The sequence below is a fragment of the Cottoperca gobio genome, chromosome 23 (genome assembly GCF_900634415.1).
Source record: "Cottoperca gobio chromosome 23, fCotGob3.1, whole genome shotgun sequence".
Classification (NCBI taxonomy): Eukaryota; Metazoa; Chordata; class Actinopteri; order Perciformes; family Bovichtidae; genus Cottoperca; species Cottoperca gobio.
Window position 1 is genome coordinate 6424470 of NC_041377.1, and position 18124 is coordinate 6442593.

General features: G+C 41.8%; 1 protein-coding gene across 1 annotated transcript; it reads right to left on the reverse strand.

Moving 5' to 3' along the window:
• Positions 1 to 91: 91 nt before the first annotated feature.
• aldh1l2 (aldehyde dehydrogenase 1 family, member L2) lies at positions 92 to 16410 on the reverse strand. Its single transcript, XM_029462195.1, has 23 exons — positions 16178 to 16410; positions 14500 to 14644; positions 12630 to 12864; positions 10214 to 10379; positions 9906 to 10007; positions 9137 to 9226; positions 8183 to 8317; positions 7840 to 7965; positions 7613 to 7704; positions 7057 to 7204; positions 6790 to 6909; positions 6557 to 6684; positions 6067 to 6217; positions 5909 to 5979; positions 5714 to 5819; positions 5467 to 5554; positions 4591 to 4684; positions 4404 to 4503; positions 4049 to 4147; positions 3752 to 3917; positions 2764 to 2869; positions 2462 to 2661; positions 92 to 2264 (listed from the first exon to the last, which is right to left on the reverse strand). Exons 1-23 carry the CDS (start codon positions 16223 to 16225, stop codon positions 2209 to 2211), a joined length of 2772 nt encoding a protein of 923 aa, XP_029318055.1. The 5' UTR covers positions 16226 to 16410; the 3' UTR covers positions 92 to 2208.
• Positions 16411 to 18124: the final 1714 nt, after the last annotated feature.

Here is an 18124-nt window from a genome sequence, read left to right on the forward strand (position 1 = left end):
AATGTTTTGATTGGCTTGTTCACATGTTCACATTATAAAGTGTTACCATTACCTCTACTTTCACAGTCGCAGCAGCATTACAGAGTCAAATTCAAATCAAAGTTTATTTATCATCGTATGACATCACTGTCTGAAGACATATTGATGGGGATGAATTTTTCTTTTTCACAAAGGTTGAGATAAAAACACTTGCTTCTTAGCCCTTCCTGCCTTTACTGATAATATGGGACAGATAGAAAACTAACTTCATAACTTCTTCACATTATGCATAAAAACATCTAGCTGGTGTGTCTTTATAACATGTGTTGCTTGTAACATACAGTCATCCTCTGTCCGACAAAAATATATCAAATAGTCATTTTCCCTCTATTGTTAAAAAATATTTACAAAAAAAGTCAAATTTAACAAAAGGAAGAGAGTGAATGTCTAAAAGTAATGTGGGAACAGACAGCTGCAAGGACATGATGTAAACAACTGTGTGTGTGTGTGTGTGTGTGTCTGGTGGAGATAGAATAAAAATGGCTGCCATAGTGACAATAAATTACTGATAAAAAAACCTTAAATTCTGAGCCAAAATTCAGATTAGAAATAAAGACAAAGCATTTATAACAGAATTTAAAACACCAGTTAATCCACCACAGTTAACCATTTATGTTGCTATTTTTTGTCAACGTTACATTGTCATCATGTGGTAATGCTAAGCTGCTCTTTGTTGCAGCATTGACAGATGCCGTCTGCCAAACAACCATTTTAATGCAAGAAACAAACTCTTTTTACAACAAATGTTTTTCTTTTAAACATGATTTCATCACGACATATCTTAAATATGTAACTATTGATAGTGTGAAGCAGCTCAATAAAGACAACACTGGTTGTCACAGTTGTGTGCCAATTGCTAATTGTAAAAATATAACAGTGACCTCATGTTAACTGTAATGTTTTACCTGTTGGAACCAAGTTTGTGATTTGTATAGTGCACAAACTAAAATCTACCCAACAAGAAGGAAATCATTCTAAAAGTGCGTTTTTTATAAACTTGCATTTGGCTGTGAAGTCAGTTCTTATTAAGACTTTAAGTTCTCAATAAGACTCATTAATACTTTAATAAGAATAAAACTGTGTCAAAAATCCCTTCTTTCCCTGCTATCAGTTAGCTTTTAATGCGAGTGTGAAAGTGAAATCTTTTACCTTGGAAATAGAAGTCTAACAAAATATCATTAGACAGTAACACCCCCTGAAAATCTTGTTGTTGCTCATTTCATAAGGTTTAACGTCTCCCCCGTGCTGCAGTGATGTAGAAGTGCACTGCAGGGTGTGTCAGTACGCTGTGACATCACTGTAGGGTGCAGGTGCACACTTCTGACCTCACCCAGTATGTGACTGTGTTAAGTTACTCTTAAACTCCGCCTAAATCCGCTGATGAAAAACACTAAGCTTTGAAAACAACCTGGTAAATGGATTATTTTCTTAAACTGCTTTTATGTGGATTAATGATTCAAGCTTTTTAAACCTGAATCCTGTTTTCCCATCATATCAATGACACAATACTTATATTTGCTAACCCGATGCAGCGCTCCAGTTTAGTCCTGTCAGACAGGACACTGGTTACTCCGACCCAAAAAGCATCTGAACACAAGCTTCAGCATTCACATTCATGTGCACACCAGTCATCCATAAACTAAGAGCTTTGTGTGTTTGCTTATGTACGGCCCAAAAGCTGTCAAAGAGTTAACAAAGAGATGTTAAAGGAATGATGACGGCAGCATTACAAATGAATGAGATATAAAATGATTTCTGATTAACATTATTGAATGGGAAAACAGGTTTTAGGTTGAAAATGGTGTTTTAACGTAAAACACACTTCTATGAAACCGTAACCTCGAAAAACAGTCAGAACTAGCTCGGCTCCCATCAGGCGTCCAACTTCGGGCTTTATGTGTAGCTATACAGACGCACTTAAACCACCCATGTCCCTTGTCCATGAAGAAAAAAGAAAGCCAAGAAAAGACAGGCGCGTTGTCCAAACTGTGGCTCTCCTCTCATTCACATAGTATGCACGCTCACACTCTCACACACACACACACACACACACACGCACACACACAGTCCAGAAGCAATGCTAAATGAAGCTGGATGTCTGACTGAAGCAGGCTGACGAGTCCCTTCCTTTTCAGATGTGGGTCAGAGTTTGTTAGGAGAGTCTGTGCCTCAGTACTCCACAGTCACTGCTTTGGTCTTGAGGTATTCCAAGAGAGCATCCTCCCCTGTGGACCAGACCAACAACAGAACAATATTGAGAACACTTCAACCAAACAAAGATGTTTCCTCGTCAGATTTTATTCGACTGATCTTTAGAGGCCTCAAAGAGGTGAAAGTATCCAGTATTTCAAGCCAGAAATAGCATATAATATAATAGATATAAAAAGACCAACCCATGTCATGACATCATGCTTCTACTCACCGAGGTCTTTGCCGAAGCCGGACTGTTTAAAGCCTCCGAAAGGTGAAGCCACGTCGGTCTTATTGTAGGTGTTGACGAAAACCGTTCCAGCGTCCAGCCGCTCGCTCACGTACATGGCCTTGTTGATGTCGCGGGTGAACACGCCCGAAGCCAGGCCGTACTCTGTGTCGTTGGCTCTCTGCAGCACGCCGTCCACATCGCTGTGGTTTGCAAGGAGGTACAGAGTTAGCGACTCAAATCGCACGACAGCACTGCAGCACTGCAGCAACTCCAGCGAGACACTTTTTTTTTTAAAGACTCACCCATCTTTGAATTTGGACACCACCATGATGGGGCCGAAGGACTCCTCTTTGGCGATGAACATGTGGTCCTCCACACCAGTGAACACAGTGGGCTCCATGAAAAAACCTGAAGGAAAATGAGCTAACATGATGCTAAAGCTTCTACAGAGAAGACCGAAAACAAGACAGAGCAGCTGAAACTAAATAGTGACAGTCACTCCACAGAAATATGTTTTAGCGCTAATGCACCAGTATCTCCCTGAGTCAACATAAATGGACTACATTTATATAGCGCATTTGTAGTCTTTGCGACCACTCAAAGCGCTTCTACTAGGAGTTAGGATTTCTGCTCGGTATAGCTGAGCTTAATGTCTTCACTTTAATTGCAGCCAAGAGATAATGTCCATCAAAATGTTATATCATATTAATATAATGTCATAAATCCAAACGATGCTTCGTACATTGTGTAGTTTAGAGGGAATGAAAGTGTGCTATGGTGTATTTTATGTCTTACAAACACATCCTCCTTCAGAACAATAGTAAGCTAAGTCAATGGGAAGGGGGTCAAAAACAATTCACTGTTGTAAAATAAACTATTATTAATATTTATAAATACATTTCTTTGTTTTTTATTATTAATTCCTACCTAATTTTGCGCTCGCTCTCATTTTTTGAATGCTAAAACCAAACACCTTCAACTGCTAACCCCGCCCCCAGAAAAACCAAAGCTTACTTTGTTGAAAAAACACTTAAAATGCAATAAAACAAACAAACAAAAATAAAAAAAACAGGTGAAAAGCAGAAACATCTGATACAGAACCTGTAATGCCTGTGAAATGTATGATTAAAGAAATGATTGATGCTCCCCTTTAAAAGCAGACATGCTGTAGTAAAGCTAAAAACCCACTGTTTTTGTGTGTAAATGCGACCTGAGTCCACTTAGCTACAGACATTGTGCTGTTGGGTGTCAGGTGTAGGAGACATCACGGAGGCTGTGTGTGTATTCTACCTGGCCTGTCCACCTGCTTGCCACCGTACACCAGCGTAGCTCCCTCCTTCAAGCCGACCTCACAGTACTCCAGCAGCTTGTCCATGTGGGCCTTGTGATTCTGTGGGCCGTGGTCCGTCGAGCGATCCAGTGGGTCTCCGATCTTCATCTTCTTGAGCTCTTCCACCTTAGAGGTAGAGGGTGCAGGAATACAGACATTACTTTTTGTTTCTTCTGCTCGAACTGACTGAGTACCCTTTTGATGTACAGTGTGTACTACATCATCCTACAGAGGGCTGAGTCAGTGTTTTGACTCACCACTCGGGTGATGAACTCATCATGAATGGACTCCTCCACAAACAGACGTCCAGCAGCAATGCAGTTCTCCCCCTTGTTGAAATACACAGAGCTCATGCCCTGTGGAGCAGCGCACACACAAACACAGAATTAAGCGCATGGTATTTGATCCACAGTTTACAGCAGTCTCATGAGCTCACTGAAAACAAACTGCCGATGCAAGCATAGATCTGGACTGTAACTCTAAGCTCCTAATCTAGCAGTTATAAGCAGGATATAAACAATTCTTTTGTACCATTCTGTAAAAACATATAGGCCGATGTAGGGCTGTATGTGAAACATTTCCTTCCCTCTCTCCCTGTGAGTGCACTCTCACCATGCGAACAGCCTTGTCCATGTCACAGTCACTGAAGATGATGAGAGGCGACTTCCCTCCCAGCTCCAGAGAAACCTTCTTCAGGTTACTGAGCGCACAGCTGCAACAAGACACCACAGAAAGGAAGGGCATGAAGTTTCAACCCAGACGATTAAGTCAACCAAGCGGTGACATTTTCAGGTCATACCTCTTCATGATCTGTTTGCCGATAGGCGTGGAGCCAGTGAAGCCCAGCTTGCGGACGTCTGGGTGGTCGGACAAACGCTGTCCCACCATACCACCTGATGGAGAGAACAGGGTTAGCAAAGTAGATGACGGTTCGTTGAGGAAGCTTGAACTCTCTAACACTGGTTCAGTACTTCCTTTTCTGTCAATAAATCCCATAAAGAGACTATAAACCATCAATGTGTTAGTCGGTCTCAGCTCCAATCCCATTGGTTCCTACTGAGGACGTACACTTTTTAAAACAGCTACAAATATACAGTTCAGAAGCTCAGAAATGATCGAAAAACAGCTGCAGTTTCTATCAAAACAGGAGGAAATAGTGCATTTGTTGGGGACTATTTTCAGCTGCGGATTAATTCACATTTGGTGCTCTAGGAGTATTTCTTGCAGCAGGACGGTCTATGTGGGGTTGAGCCAAAAGAAACTACAATATATTTGAGTAGGATACATTCATGGTGGCTTTTGGTGTTTTTGTGGGATTCGTTGACAATTGAAAAAAAGAATATCCCCAGATATATCCTTAAAAATGTGCACTAGGCATTAGGCCGATTTTCTATTCCACACCAGCATAAGCTTTAGCACATGTGATGCAGACGTATCCTTGTGCACAAGACACACTCTTTGACTGAACTGCTGACAAACGATAGACGTATAACCTGTAATGAGGCTGTGTAATAAAGAGCGGTCTACGCTGGGTCCCACTGACCTGGAGTATGATCAGTCAGATTGTATTTGCATTGTTGATGATTTCTAGTTCAAATGTTTTGTTGACCTCATGACATCAGGGACACAAATCACATGTAAAGACTATGTGGATCCTGTATTGTGTGTTCATTACCTGAGCCAGGCAAAATGTTAATGACTCCTTTTGGAATGCCAGCTTTCACTGACAGCTCAGCGAACTTTAGTGCCGTCAATGGAGTGACCTGTGAATATTGGAAACACATGTATGAAACACGAACTCCTCTGACACAAGGTATACTTCACCTCCGTCAGTACTTTCGTCTTGAAACGAGTGAATCATACGCTAAAGAAACATCGTCCACAAAGATGATGCACTACTTTCTTTGAGTGTGTGTACTCACCTGCGCGGGTTTAAGAACAAGCGTGTTCCCAGCTGCGAGGCAGGCGGCACTCTTCCACGCCAGCATCATGAGAGGATAGTTCCATGGGATGATTATGGCACACACACTGACACAGCAAGAAAACACACTCAATATATTTCAATGACAATATTAAAAGAAATATAGGGCAGCATTAGATACATCCAGAGCGTTTACCCCAGAGGTTCTCTCTTAGTAAAGGTCAGATTGCGATTGGGCCTGGCCTGGTTGATGGGGATCGTCTTGCCCTGTAACAAAGAAACCGCGTGCAATCAGTGTTTGAACGTTTAACAAACATGCAGTGTGTGTGTGTGTGTGTCTGAATGTTAACCTACGTGGATCTTGTCACACCAGCCGGCAAAGTATCGGAAGGTCTGGATGGACATGCCTACGTGTGTCTTGAGGGCCAGCGTGTACACAGCTCCCGAGTCGATGGACTCGATGGTGGCCAGCTCCTCCTGGTGTTCCTCCATCAGGTCTGCAAGCCTGGAGGGAGGAGGTCAAAGGGGACAGAGTGTGAGGGTCTTTCTCAAATGTCATGTCGGATAAGACTTCAAACCACGACAAAATACATATTTATTTGGGTTTGTTACATCACCTTACCCCGCCCTTAGGGTTATGAACTTTTTATTCCTAGTGTGTCAAGTCTTGCTTTTTAGTCCCTTTGTCTACTGGCACAAGTGTTTTTGGTGCTGATTTTGGAAAATAGACTCCAAGTGTAATTTACAGAGCAGACCTGTGTGCTTCTGGCCTTGGCCAATCTGGATTGTCTTCTATATATAGATCATGTAATCCCACTGTAGTCCTCTGGGTGGAGCTACTCACTTGAAAAGCAGGCTTCCTCTGTCTCTAGGGTTCATCCTGCCCCAGGGTCCGTTATAAAAAGCTTCTTTGGCAGCTGCCACAGCCCGGTCCACATCCCCCACTGAGGCGTAGGACACCTTACAGATCACCTGGTGGAAGACGTAATGGTCAAACACAGTTTAATAATTAATACGAGAACAAAACTTTCTGTGTGTGTGTGTTAAGTCATATGACTGTATGTCCATGTGACTCACTGATCCATCCGTAGGGTTGATGGTATCGTAGACCTTGCCATTTTCTGCATCCTCAAACTTGCCGTTGAGAAAACACTGGTTTGGCATCTTCAATGTCATGTTGTTGACGTCTTTGATTGCCTGGGTGCGATACAGCAGTGACAGTCACAATCACCTACTGTTGTACACATCTTGTGATGAAAATGTTTAGAGACAATCTCATTTGGAAGTTAAAGGAAAGGATCTTACAGTTGGGGGTTCATTAAGACAACAAAGTGGGAGACTCACATAGTCAATGACCAGCTCTTCCTCCTGGTCCTCTCCTCTCAGCTTGCGGACAAACATTTGGATGAAGTCCTGGAAGGTAGTGGCCATGTACACGTCTTCGCTCTGCAGCTGGATGCCGGCACACCTCTGCTTCACCTCCTCCACCAGCCTGCACACAGAGACAACATCGCATCATCAGTGCTCACAGTGGCATGGTTCAAGGACACCTCGGCAGTAACCATTTGTAGTACCAGTCAAAGGACCAGTCCACACTCCATACATCGGTCCATTCAGGGACTTGAACCGGTGACCCTCCGGACTGAGCTACTGCAGCCCAAATATACTATATTGTATATCATTCCCAATGATGCTCTGAGTAATCACTAAGACCCTACAGACTTAGATACGGTTGCTTTTGTCTCAGCTTTGTGGCCTTTAGTTGGATTTGAACATACATTGATGAATCTGATTGGTTGGATTTCAGATATGACTTTAACTTGCTTGTATGTGCAAAATGTAGAATTATTTCTAACTCTGGTCATTTCTGACAGATGGCAGTACTGTCCTCCTCCCTCACCTGACCACATCCATGGAGGCGGCTCCGGATTTGAAGAAGTCCGTGGTGTCCTCAATGGCTTGGACATTGCTGAGGATGCCCTTCCAGATGGTCTGTGATAAATGAAAGCATTCCAAATAAGCAAACAGTCTCTTGGGTCAAACACCAGGAGAACACTCATTCAAGAGAAGCAGAAGCTCCTGAATGGGCCACAATCAGCTGGACATTGTCCACCACCAGTAACTTGCCCTGATCTCCTCTGATATCTTCTTCTCATCATCAGTCAGCTCCACACTGGAGCTTTCCCCAGTGGAGAAGTATTTAGAAGCAGGGATCATCTTCCCATCTTCAAACTGCAGGTTCTTCACCAGGAGCTGCGGACCAAACACAATGGATCAAATACAGGGACAAGCCCAGAGGAGACAACACATACTGTATTTGACTAATCTCCAAATGCGTTTGAATAACCTAGTAGCTTTATAACCTACTGTATCTGTAGTGCAGCCGAGGGATTGCCACACTCGCTCAGCGCTACTTTTTGTTTGCTTTGAATATTTGTTTTGTAGTACAACAAGCGACAGAAACACTCACAGCTTTCCCATCGGTTCCATAGAGCACAAGCCCGTTCTTGGTGATCAGGCCGGGCTGGGACGCCCCCTCGATCTCCAGGGGCTGGCCGGCTGGTACCGACCCCCCCAACATGGATGAACCATACAGGGTCACAGACTGAACAGAACATACAGAGAACAACGTATTTTAAAAAAACAAATATTTTGTGTGTCTGTTTAAAGTCACATTTAAATGTGGTGTTACGGCTTCAGGAAGCGAGACTAAATGAACCCAATTGAATTCAATATTTGTAATGTCATATTGCAGTAGGTTCCTCTTATTTTATAAGATGTGGGACAACATGGGGAAAGAAAAGGCCCAAGGACTGACTTGTGGGCTGATGGATCTAGCCTGGAAAAAAGGTCAGATCTCTAGAACCACTGTATCCAGTGTATATCTTTAGCAGACTTGTATACTTTAGTTGCTGTACAGTTCATATATTTAAAGACACCTTGGTCTTGTAATTGCTTCTTTTTTTCTTCCTTGTTGCCGTTTTTCTTTCATATTTACACTTTTTCTTTTCTTCTTCTTTGGAATGACTTTATTTCAAGTTATTCTCTTCTTCTCTGTTATGCCAAAAAAACAATTTTATTAAAAATGTAATTTAAAAAAAAGTTAACAAGGGGCCAGTAGATGTAAAACTTCAAGACTTTTAAACGCTATGAAAAGTAATACACATGTAATTATTGAAAAGAGTATGGGAAAAGAAAGTTGCCATAATGCCTGGTTTAATGATAGCACACTGTGGAACTGCAACACATGTAATCCCACTTTTAAATTCTTCAGGGACCTGACACCATGTTTAAGTTACTGACCCATCCCCAAAATATCAGGCTCTATATCAGCCATCCAAACCTCTGTCAGTCTAACTTTACAATAGACACCTTGTGTGTGTGTGTGTGTGTTTTCATTGCTTGTGTGTTCCAGGAAACACACCTGACCATCGATGACAGTCGATGCACCGGGGACTTTGTCATGGCCGCGGATCCAGTTGTGGATGGAATCAGCTGGCTGGACCAAGTTGACCTGCGGGACAGAAAGACACCAGAGTCAACACGCTGATGGCTCAGATTCATTTTCAGATAAGGTCATCTACTTTTCTGAGAAAGAGAGGGAAGCCCAACAGCTGGTTGCCACTAGCTGAGCGACACGTGGAAAACTGACGCTGGAATAAAAACCCCTCTGTACTAAGAATAGCACATTTAGACACACTGCCAGCAACGTGGCTCGAAAGTGACAAATCAGAAAGCAGCTAGGATCAGCCCCACCTCTGTCTTTCCTCTTGTAAGATAAATACCGGCTTCTCAGTCTTACATAACTGGCCCTAAGCAACATGTTGGGCTAACGGCACATTTACACACGGTTCTCTGAACGCAGGTGTTATAGCACTGAGACGCTGTCCAACAGCTGAAAGCAGCAGAATACCCGCCGTGTGTTGTTCTATGTAAAAACGTGGCACCTTGAGCTTCAGCACGGTAATGCTTTCAGTGTTGGAGCGATGAAAAATAATGAGCCACATTTACTTGAATTCATCGAGACTTTTCTCCGTTTTTGGTTTCTTTGTTCACGGTGCAGACATGCGAGAGAAACAATACTTCACCAAGTCATGGCAACATGGAGTTGGTGCTCCAGCCTGAATGTATGACAAAGTATCACATAATGCAGTATCTGACTTCCTGCTGTAGGAGGGAGTGGGACCTCTCACCTTGGCGTTGGATTTCTTCTGAATGCCTTCATAGCTTGCTCCTTCCTCTGTCTGGGGAATACGAGGGGCCTTTCCATCAGCAATGAGCTGCACAGACTCCACCTGCACCAGGAGACAGTGTGAGTGTCACACCTCAGTCTGTGCTGTGTGTCACTTAATATGATATGTTACATTATGGGAATGAGTATGACGGGACTACTTGATAGATTACTCAATTTGAAAAAGGCTCTGCATGCTGATAATACACTCTTACTGATTACAGTCAAAAGGAGCGGTTCACCCAAAAATATTAAATTCCAGGTGGTTACCATAGCCTTGATGCCCTCTGGGAAGAGGAAGCGGTTGTAGAGCGTGTCCACAGTGTCGTTGGGCTCCACAGCACACTCCCTCTGCAGCAGGATTGGTCCGGTGTCCAGTCCATCATCAGCCCAGAACACTGTGAAGCCAGCTTTCTTATCCCCGTGGATCAGGGTCCTTGCAAAACACACATACACAGAACGTTAACCAACCATGGAGCGCTGCCATAACACACCATCTAATATTGGTTCTCATTAGGCTATTAATCATAATTATACTTTTACATTATCCATAATTTCATTAAGACTTATGGCAAGGGATATTATTAGTATATTAGTTTGTTTTTAGTATTATAATTTAAGATATTTCTGCTGTAATTATATTGTGAAAAATAAGATTCAAGTTGCTTTTACATGCTTATTAAGTTTTACAGAGCCTGCAAATAGTAACTAACCCTAACCTGCCCAGGGTGCATGCTGGGATATGCTCCAGGCCTCCACGACCACAAGAAAGTAAGTTTAGAAACTGGATGGATGAAGCCTTTTAATAAAGACACTACAGCACAATTCCCTTTCCACTATCTTAAACATGAAATGCAGACTCATTTTAAACTTTGACGACTCTAAACTCAAATTCAACACATCTTCAATAACTCTAATGTAAATGTAAAAATGACTAATTGTATTTTTACAGGGAGTTATGTGTAGTAACTATATCTTGGCAAACAGTTACCCCCATCGTCTATCTATATGCTAAGCTAACCACCTCCTGGCTCTAGCGTCATTCACACTAAATGGACAGACATGAGAGAGGTATCAATCTCTTCATCCAACTAAAAATAAGTACATTTCCCATAATGTCACACTATTCCTTCTGACTTTAAATTACTTTTATTTTTTTTAAGCTGCTGCTGGTTATGTCACCATGTTATCATGCCAAGCAGGCTAGAAAAGTTGTGTTTTTATCGCTGAAAACAAACGGAAGCTATTCATTTACACACAGTGATAACAGGAACAGAGCGATAGTAAGGGTGGAGAACAGACAGAGGGCATGAGGGAGAGATAAGAAAACCAGCCTGCCAGGTTAGGGTCAAACAGAACTGGTTTTAACTTCCTACTACAGACAGAAAGCAGCAAACTCTCGTCTACCTCTACCTGGAAAACCGAGAGGACTTAGGGCCTGTGAACTATTTACTTTTAGTTCAAAAACCATTGGAGAGTAAGCTAGCTTGTGTAGCTTTTGCTTAACAGAGGCCAAATGTAGCCACAAGTGATGGTTAGCCTACAGGCTAAAATGATAGAACTAGATAAGAGCCATAAAGCCAACACATCTACTCAGTGATACAAGTTACAATTAGCTAACACAGTATCTATCAAAGGTTAGCTTAAATGAGCTAACATTATCCACCATACCAGACCAAGTCAGGCTGTGACAACAAAACCCCTGAGTGCATTGAAACGAGCAAGGATGTTTTTTTTTACGGCTGATACATTAAATATTTGTATGAGAAGAATTTAGTGTCATTCTTTATGCTTTCTAAACATAAACCGTTTTAACCTGTTAATACAGAAAGTCTGTGGTTTCATTTGGCTAGCTAATGTGTTATCTATCATTAGGAATGATCATTGTCATTTCTTTACTACTGATAAAGGCAGTGATCCAAAGTTAAGCAGTTAACACCTTTGTTACCTGTCAGTGCAGGTCCCATCTGAGCAGTAACACACACTAACCAGAGATGGGACGGTGTGTCTCCACTTATTCTATACACAAAGTGCAGTTAACTCATCATGAGGAGTATTACTCAGCCTGTGAACATAGTGGTATGTTGCTTTTCTGTGGCTCTGGAGAGCTTTCCAAAAATAGCCCTGATGATGTCATCATTGAAGCAAAACCAAATGGATCATTTCAATTTCAAAAACTTAAATTATGGTGAGAATAATATAAAACAGTCTTTACTGATGATTGAAGTAATGCATATAAAGTGTAAAAATAAGCATATTTGCCAAACTTTTCAGAGGAAGAATAAAACTGTACCTCGGGGAAAGTTGTTTTTAATTTCATTGTTCTATATACAATCTTTTTAAATTCACAAACAGAAACGTTTTTAATCACTAAGTTTTCACCTTTTCTCCTAGAACTGAATTCTCTACTTAAATCACTCAGTTTATGACACAAACTGTCTGCTCTTCATATGTATTTGTATCACTTATATCTGTTCTTTATGTGCTGCTCTTGTAAAAAAAGAAGAAGAAGCTAGAAATGCACGTGTTGTATTGTCATATAGTAAATATATTTTTACTGTCTGCTTCCTACTCCTGCTCAAAGAGTGATGTCAGAAGATCTGGTCTGACATCACTCTGGGGTTTCAGGATGTTATCACCCACTATTCCCTAACTCCTCACCACCTCCCCTCCCCCTCTTCCTCACCAGTTGATGGCCGAGGCTCCTCTATGCAGGGGCAGGATGGAGGGGTGGTAGATGATGGAGCCGTGCTTGGGGTTGTCGATGATGTTCATGGGGATGAACTGGGAGCAGAAGGGCATGACGTTGAGCTCGGCGCCCACCGCCTTGTAGGCATCAACCACCTCCGGGATTGGCTTCCCCTTGATCCGCCACCGTGGGAACTTGAACACCGGCGTCCCGTCCTTCTCCGCCGCCACCGCTGAAAGACAAGAGGAGAGTTTACTGATACAATTTAGAAAGCAGAAATGATTATATTATATTATTATTTTCTACCTTCTTACAAGAGATACTGGATTTTAATTCTAATAATGATGGGTCGAGATATAATGTTACATAAACATTTTCAAGATACCGTACATTGGGTTGTTAAAGATTTGTTTTTTTAATAATACAAAGTGAAACGCTAAATGTGCATTGTGAATATCACAGTATCTTTCCTGTATGGACCTCCACTTGTTGTTGAGTAGGCAGGAATATGTTTAATAGCTAGAATTAATAAGAGAGGAAATAGTTGAGATATCTAGTGATGATGATGATGATGATTCCTGGAAAGATTGCATCATACCGATTGTAGACTTTTCACCTTGGAGCTGCATCTCCGGGCCACGCAGGGCCTCTCCCCACACAGACAATGGAGGCACTATACCGCAGCTAACGCAGGGTAAAGGCCTGTCTTTGTCGAGGGGCACTGTAAAGCTAACACGCATCTACCTCAGCCACAGCACATGTCTGCGATGACCCACAGAAAACCCAGGAAATAGGATCATAAGAGGCCGGCGCATCAAAGATTTTCTCTCCAATTATTTTGTGCAAACCCGAAACAAAATATTTATTCTTTTCCATGTTTATGTTATTTCTCAATGTCTAATTATAAGTGAACCAGGTATTAGAGCCATTTACACATAAGGACAAATATACGTTGTAAATTCTTGTGTTAACTCGGTCTATATTTGCTATATAGACTATTTACTATTTAGCTCTAACCTAACCAATGAGAGCGTTTCTGGCCTATTTGAACATGATTCTGTCCCCGCTTCTGTAGGCCTCCTGCTTAGCCTGACAAAGCAGCCCGAGTTTAGCTTCAAACCAGGGTTTGTTGTTGCTGTATGTGTAAAAGATTTTAGTCGGCTCTCAATACGTCAGTGAGTTCATCCAAGTCTGCCTCAAAAACACTCCCATCAGTACAGTCATAACAGGCCTGTAATTTCAGCTTTGCATAGGAGATGTATTAGCATCTTTCAGCTCATTGTTTTTATTTCACAGCCTACTGAACTGACTTTACTGTTCATTATAGTCAGCAGCAGCAGGCAGCTGCTCTTAGTGAATACCATCTTGTTCTGCCTCTCCTAAGTGATTCAATGAATCCTGACTGCTTTAAGTAAAGAAGCCAACGTTGTCATATGCTTCTTTATCGAAACAAAATACTCTGTATTTGACAGTTGATGATATAACTGACACAGTTCAGCCTCTACCCAAAAAGATGTGCTACTCAGTGCTGCTAAACAGTAGTGTTACCAAGTAAACACAGGATATAAAGAACTGTGTCAGCTCATAGAATCGTTGCTAAAGGTTTCATACATTTGTCTTGCCCGTACACATAAAACATTTTATTTTGTGGGTCAAACTCATTCTAATCTAACAAGTAGCTCCTCCAGACAGAGTTTTGGCAACCTCTCATCCTGCAGGGTTAGTATTATTGTTGCTGTGGGCGGAGTACAAACATGATTGACTTAAACAGGACATAAAGAAATGCTGTGCATGAGTCCTGCAGTTTGTCTTGCTCTGTTTTCCAAGCATGAATAACTGTTGGAGATAGAAGAGGGAGTTAACTCACCCAGGGGGTCGGCCTTGCCATCCTTGTCGGGGACCGTGAACACACCCACCACCTTGTGCCCTTGCTTCCTCAGATTGCTGTACACCTCTTGGCCGAACAGGCTCTGGCCAATTATAGCTAGCTTAAGCTTATTCTGGTAGTAATTCTGAAGGGAGAGCAAACACAAAGGCAATAGTTTTAGCTTTACCCAGTGTACATCTGCAGTACTGGAAATGCTGGAAATACTTGCTTGTCTCATTCAAGCTACAGCGCTTTGATATCTTTATGTGTACATAGAGATAGATGTTATGCAACTGGCAATGGAGAGGCGGTCTTAACAGCATGCAACTGCAGGAGACTGCCTTTAGCACCAGGGGGCCAGAGGGGTTGAGGATACACAAATCTTAAAGCAGGCAGTCCAGAATTGTTGTATTGCAATAATTGTTATAAAAAGATATCCTGACTTTTAGTCAAGTTCCAAAAACACTGGAATCTACATTTCCTTTAATGCAACTCGGCCACGTCTCCCTACCTGGTTAACACCCAGGTCTTTCAAACATCACACCCCCAGTTTTCCATGCCAAACCTTCACTAATTCATCTACAGACAACTGTTTTTGATCAACAGAACCAACACTTGCTAAAGTTACTGCAAACAACATCACCACTGACAACCAGACTATTTCTGGTTGTATCTGACCAACTGTCCAACACCCAAAGTTATTAAGTTCTTACTTCATTTACAAATATTAAAACACATTTGAGAAACTGTAAACGAACATGAAAGGTTCTGATGCCTGATAAATAAACAACTAATTCATTTCCACACCTAATTATCAATTAATTGAATGAATTGTTTGACATATGTACAACATGTATAACTATTAAAAGTGTGAACTGAAAAGAGCAAGGGGTGGGATTCAGACTGCCCCAGGGTCCCTAAATCACTAGTCCGCCCCTGGCCCAATAGTTATTCAATCTTTGCCGTTGTTGAAAGTCAGCTCTGAGGAAAGCTATTGGCTGACAGAGAGTACAGTCCTAATCCAGAGAGGGAGACGTTCAAGTGGCCCCCTCCCATCTGAGGCCGCACATGTGCGAAGGAAGGAGGTTTCAGGTTTCCCCTGCTCAAATGAATGGGGCTGTCAAGTGCCAGTGCAGGCTGTTACATTACATGATGCATCATGAAACGAGCTTCATGATGCATTCAAAGCCATGTATTCCAAGCAACCACCTACAGTAAAATAGCTAGGAAATTACAGTGCAACCCCCGAGTAATAATAATAATAATAATAATAATAATAATAATAATAATAATGAATGCATGGTTAGGACGCCCTGCAGGGTCGTATCTAAGCCGCTGACTGTACAGTGTGGAGCTCATATGCTGATGCAACTCCTCCAGATATTGTATGCTACAGTAGCGGAGAGAGCTGAAGAGAGAGAGAGAGAGGCGAGCGCGCAGTAACGTGGCACTGGCACTGATACACCATCATTTGCTCTGTTAGTTGAAACATAAGGTAGCGGGTTGAGTGACTTGTGAAGACCTGAACTGTGACTTAATCATCCGTAACCAGAGTCGAGCCTGGCTCAGTCCTCTTCGTGTCACTACGACCTGGCATGCATTCAGTATATATCAGGGTTTTTTTTTATATCAGTGCAAGTATCAAAGGCTCTATTCATGCAAAAGCAACGTTACTCACGGACGAGGTGGAGAATCTCCTTAAGACTTGACTCGCTGTCCACAACATAATGGCGGTGTTTTAAATATAAAAAAAATGTATTAAAAAATAAATCCAAAATGCTGCAGGATTTGTCCGACCTGCTGCTGAAGTATGTGCGCTGCCGGCCACACACACACACACACCTTGCTCTCTGTGTGTCAGTGCAAGTGTGGTTTGACTGTGTGGTCAGAGGAGTGGCTATCGTCTCTGGCCTCGCTACAGCCAGCTTATACTCGACAGCAGCAGACAGAGAACGTGCTTAGGACTGTACGTGCGCGGTCACGCGGTGCTTGCAACGTATATACTGTATGTCTATGTTTAACTCGGCCGCGGAATTTATAACTTTCTAGTAATATGTTACTGTAGAAATGCTAATAAACTAAATGGTGTATGTTTAGATTGTTTGCTAAATTTGCTGTATTCATAAACCGAAATTAATTTATGATTTGCTTAAATCAAATGTTCAATAGATTTTATAGGTATTTAACTTAAAAAATGATATTGTATTTTCATATACAAGCAACTTCTTAAGCAATTCTCTTTATAATGATTTACAGCATCTTTATATTTTTATAACAGTTGCAGAAATGGGCTTCCATATGTTTCTCTTTACTTGCCTTTGTAGCATTCACCTGCTGGACACCTGCCCGGACTCCCACACTGAACAAGCTCTGATAAAATACACATCTGGCACCATCCACACTCAACTGCCCAGCACAGGTTCATGTGGAGCAAAGGTTCAATGAGTCAGCTCACAACCTGCAGGGGAGGGCAGCAACACACTGATTTATGCATGTCAGCATATAAATATATATATATATATATATAAATCCCTTCCTTTTAGACTGTACCCTGTAGAACTGTTAACTTCCTGGCAAGTACTGTTGCATTCATTCCTCCAGTTGGCTGTCCCTTTATGCCATTAGGTAATAAAAACTAATTATAAAATTAAAGTTGTTTTATTACAGATGCAAGGGATGCGGTCCAAAACGGTACATACCTAATCAAGGTTAGTCCTACCAATATTTTGGGTTCCTAGGAGACCTCAGCCATTACAGCCTAGGCAGGTTTAATAGATCAAATAGGATTAGATAAAATGTTTGCCATGGCTCATTATGTAGAGTATCACACCCCTAGTGTGTGACTCATTTCGAAGGAGACAAACACAGACTTCCTCATGTGTTGTCTATTTTTTATGTTTTACACAACATGCAAATTAACTGTAACTTTACGAATCAGTTTCTTTCCCTTCAGATAACATTATTACATAACTTCAAATGTTCTGAGAAGAAAATGTTAACATTTTGCTATGATGGTTGTTTCTTAGATTATTCTTAGACTGTCCGTCTGTGTTAAATATGTTGGCAGGATGAGGGTTATAGGCAACAACAAGAAGCTTGGATGTCTAGCAAATTTTTGATGTTAAACACAGACAAAACTAAAGTTATTATACTTGGCCCTAAACGCCTCCGAAACGCATTTTCTAATGACATAGAAGCTCTGGATGGCATTAACTTGGCCTCTTCAAGGCTGGATTACTGCAACTCATAGTTATCAGGTTGTCCCAAAAAGTCGCTTAAGACTCTTCAGTTGATCCAAAATGCAGCGGCACGTGTGTTGACAAGAACAAGGAAACGGGATCATATTACTCCTGTATTAGCTGCTCTGCACTGGCTCAAGGTAAAATACAGGATAGAATTCAAAATCCTTCTCCTGACTTACAAAGCAATTAATGGTCAGGCTCCAGCATATCTTAAAGATCTCATAGTACCTTATAAACCAACTAGAGCATTGCGCTCCCAGACTGCAGGGTTACTTGTGGTTCCTAGAGTCTCTAAGAGTACAATGGGAGCCAGAGCCTTCAGCTATCAAGCTCCTCTCCAGTGGAACCAGCTTCCAGTTTGTGTTCGGGAGGCAGACACCCTC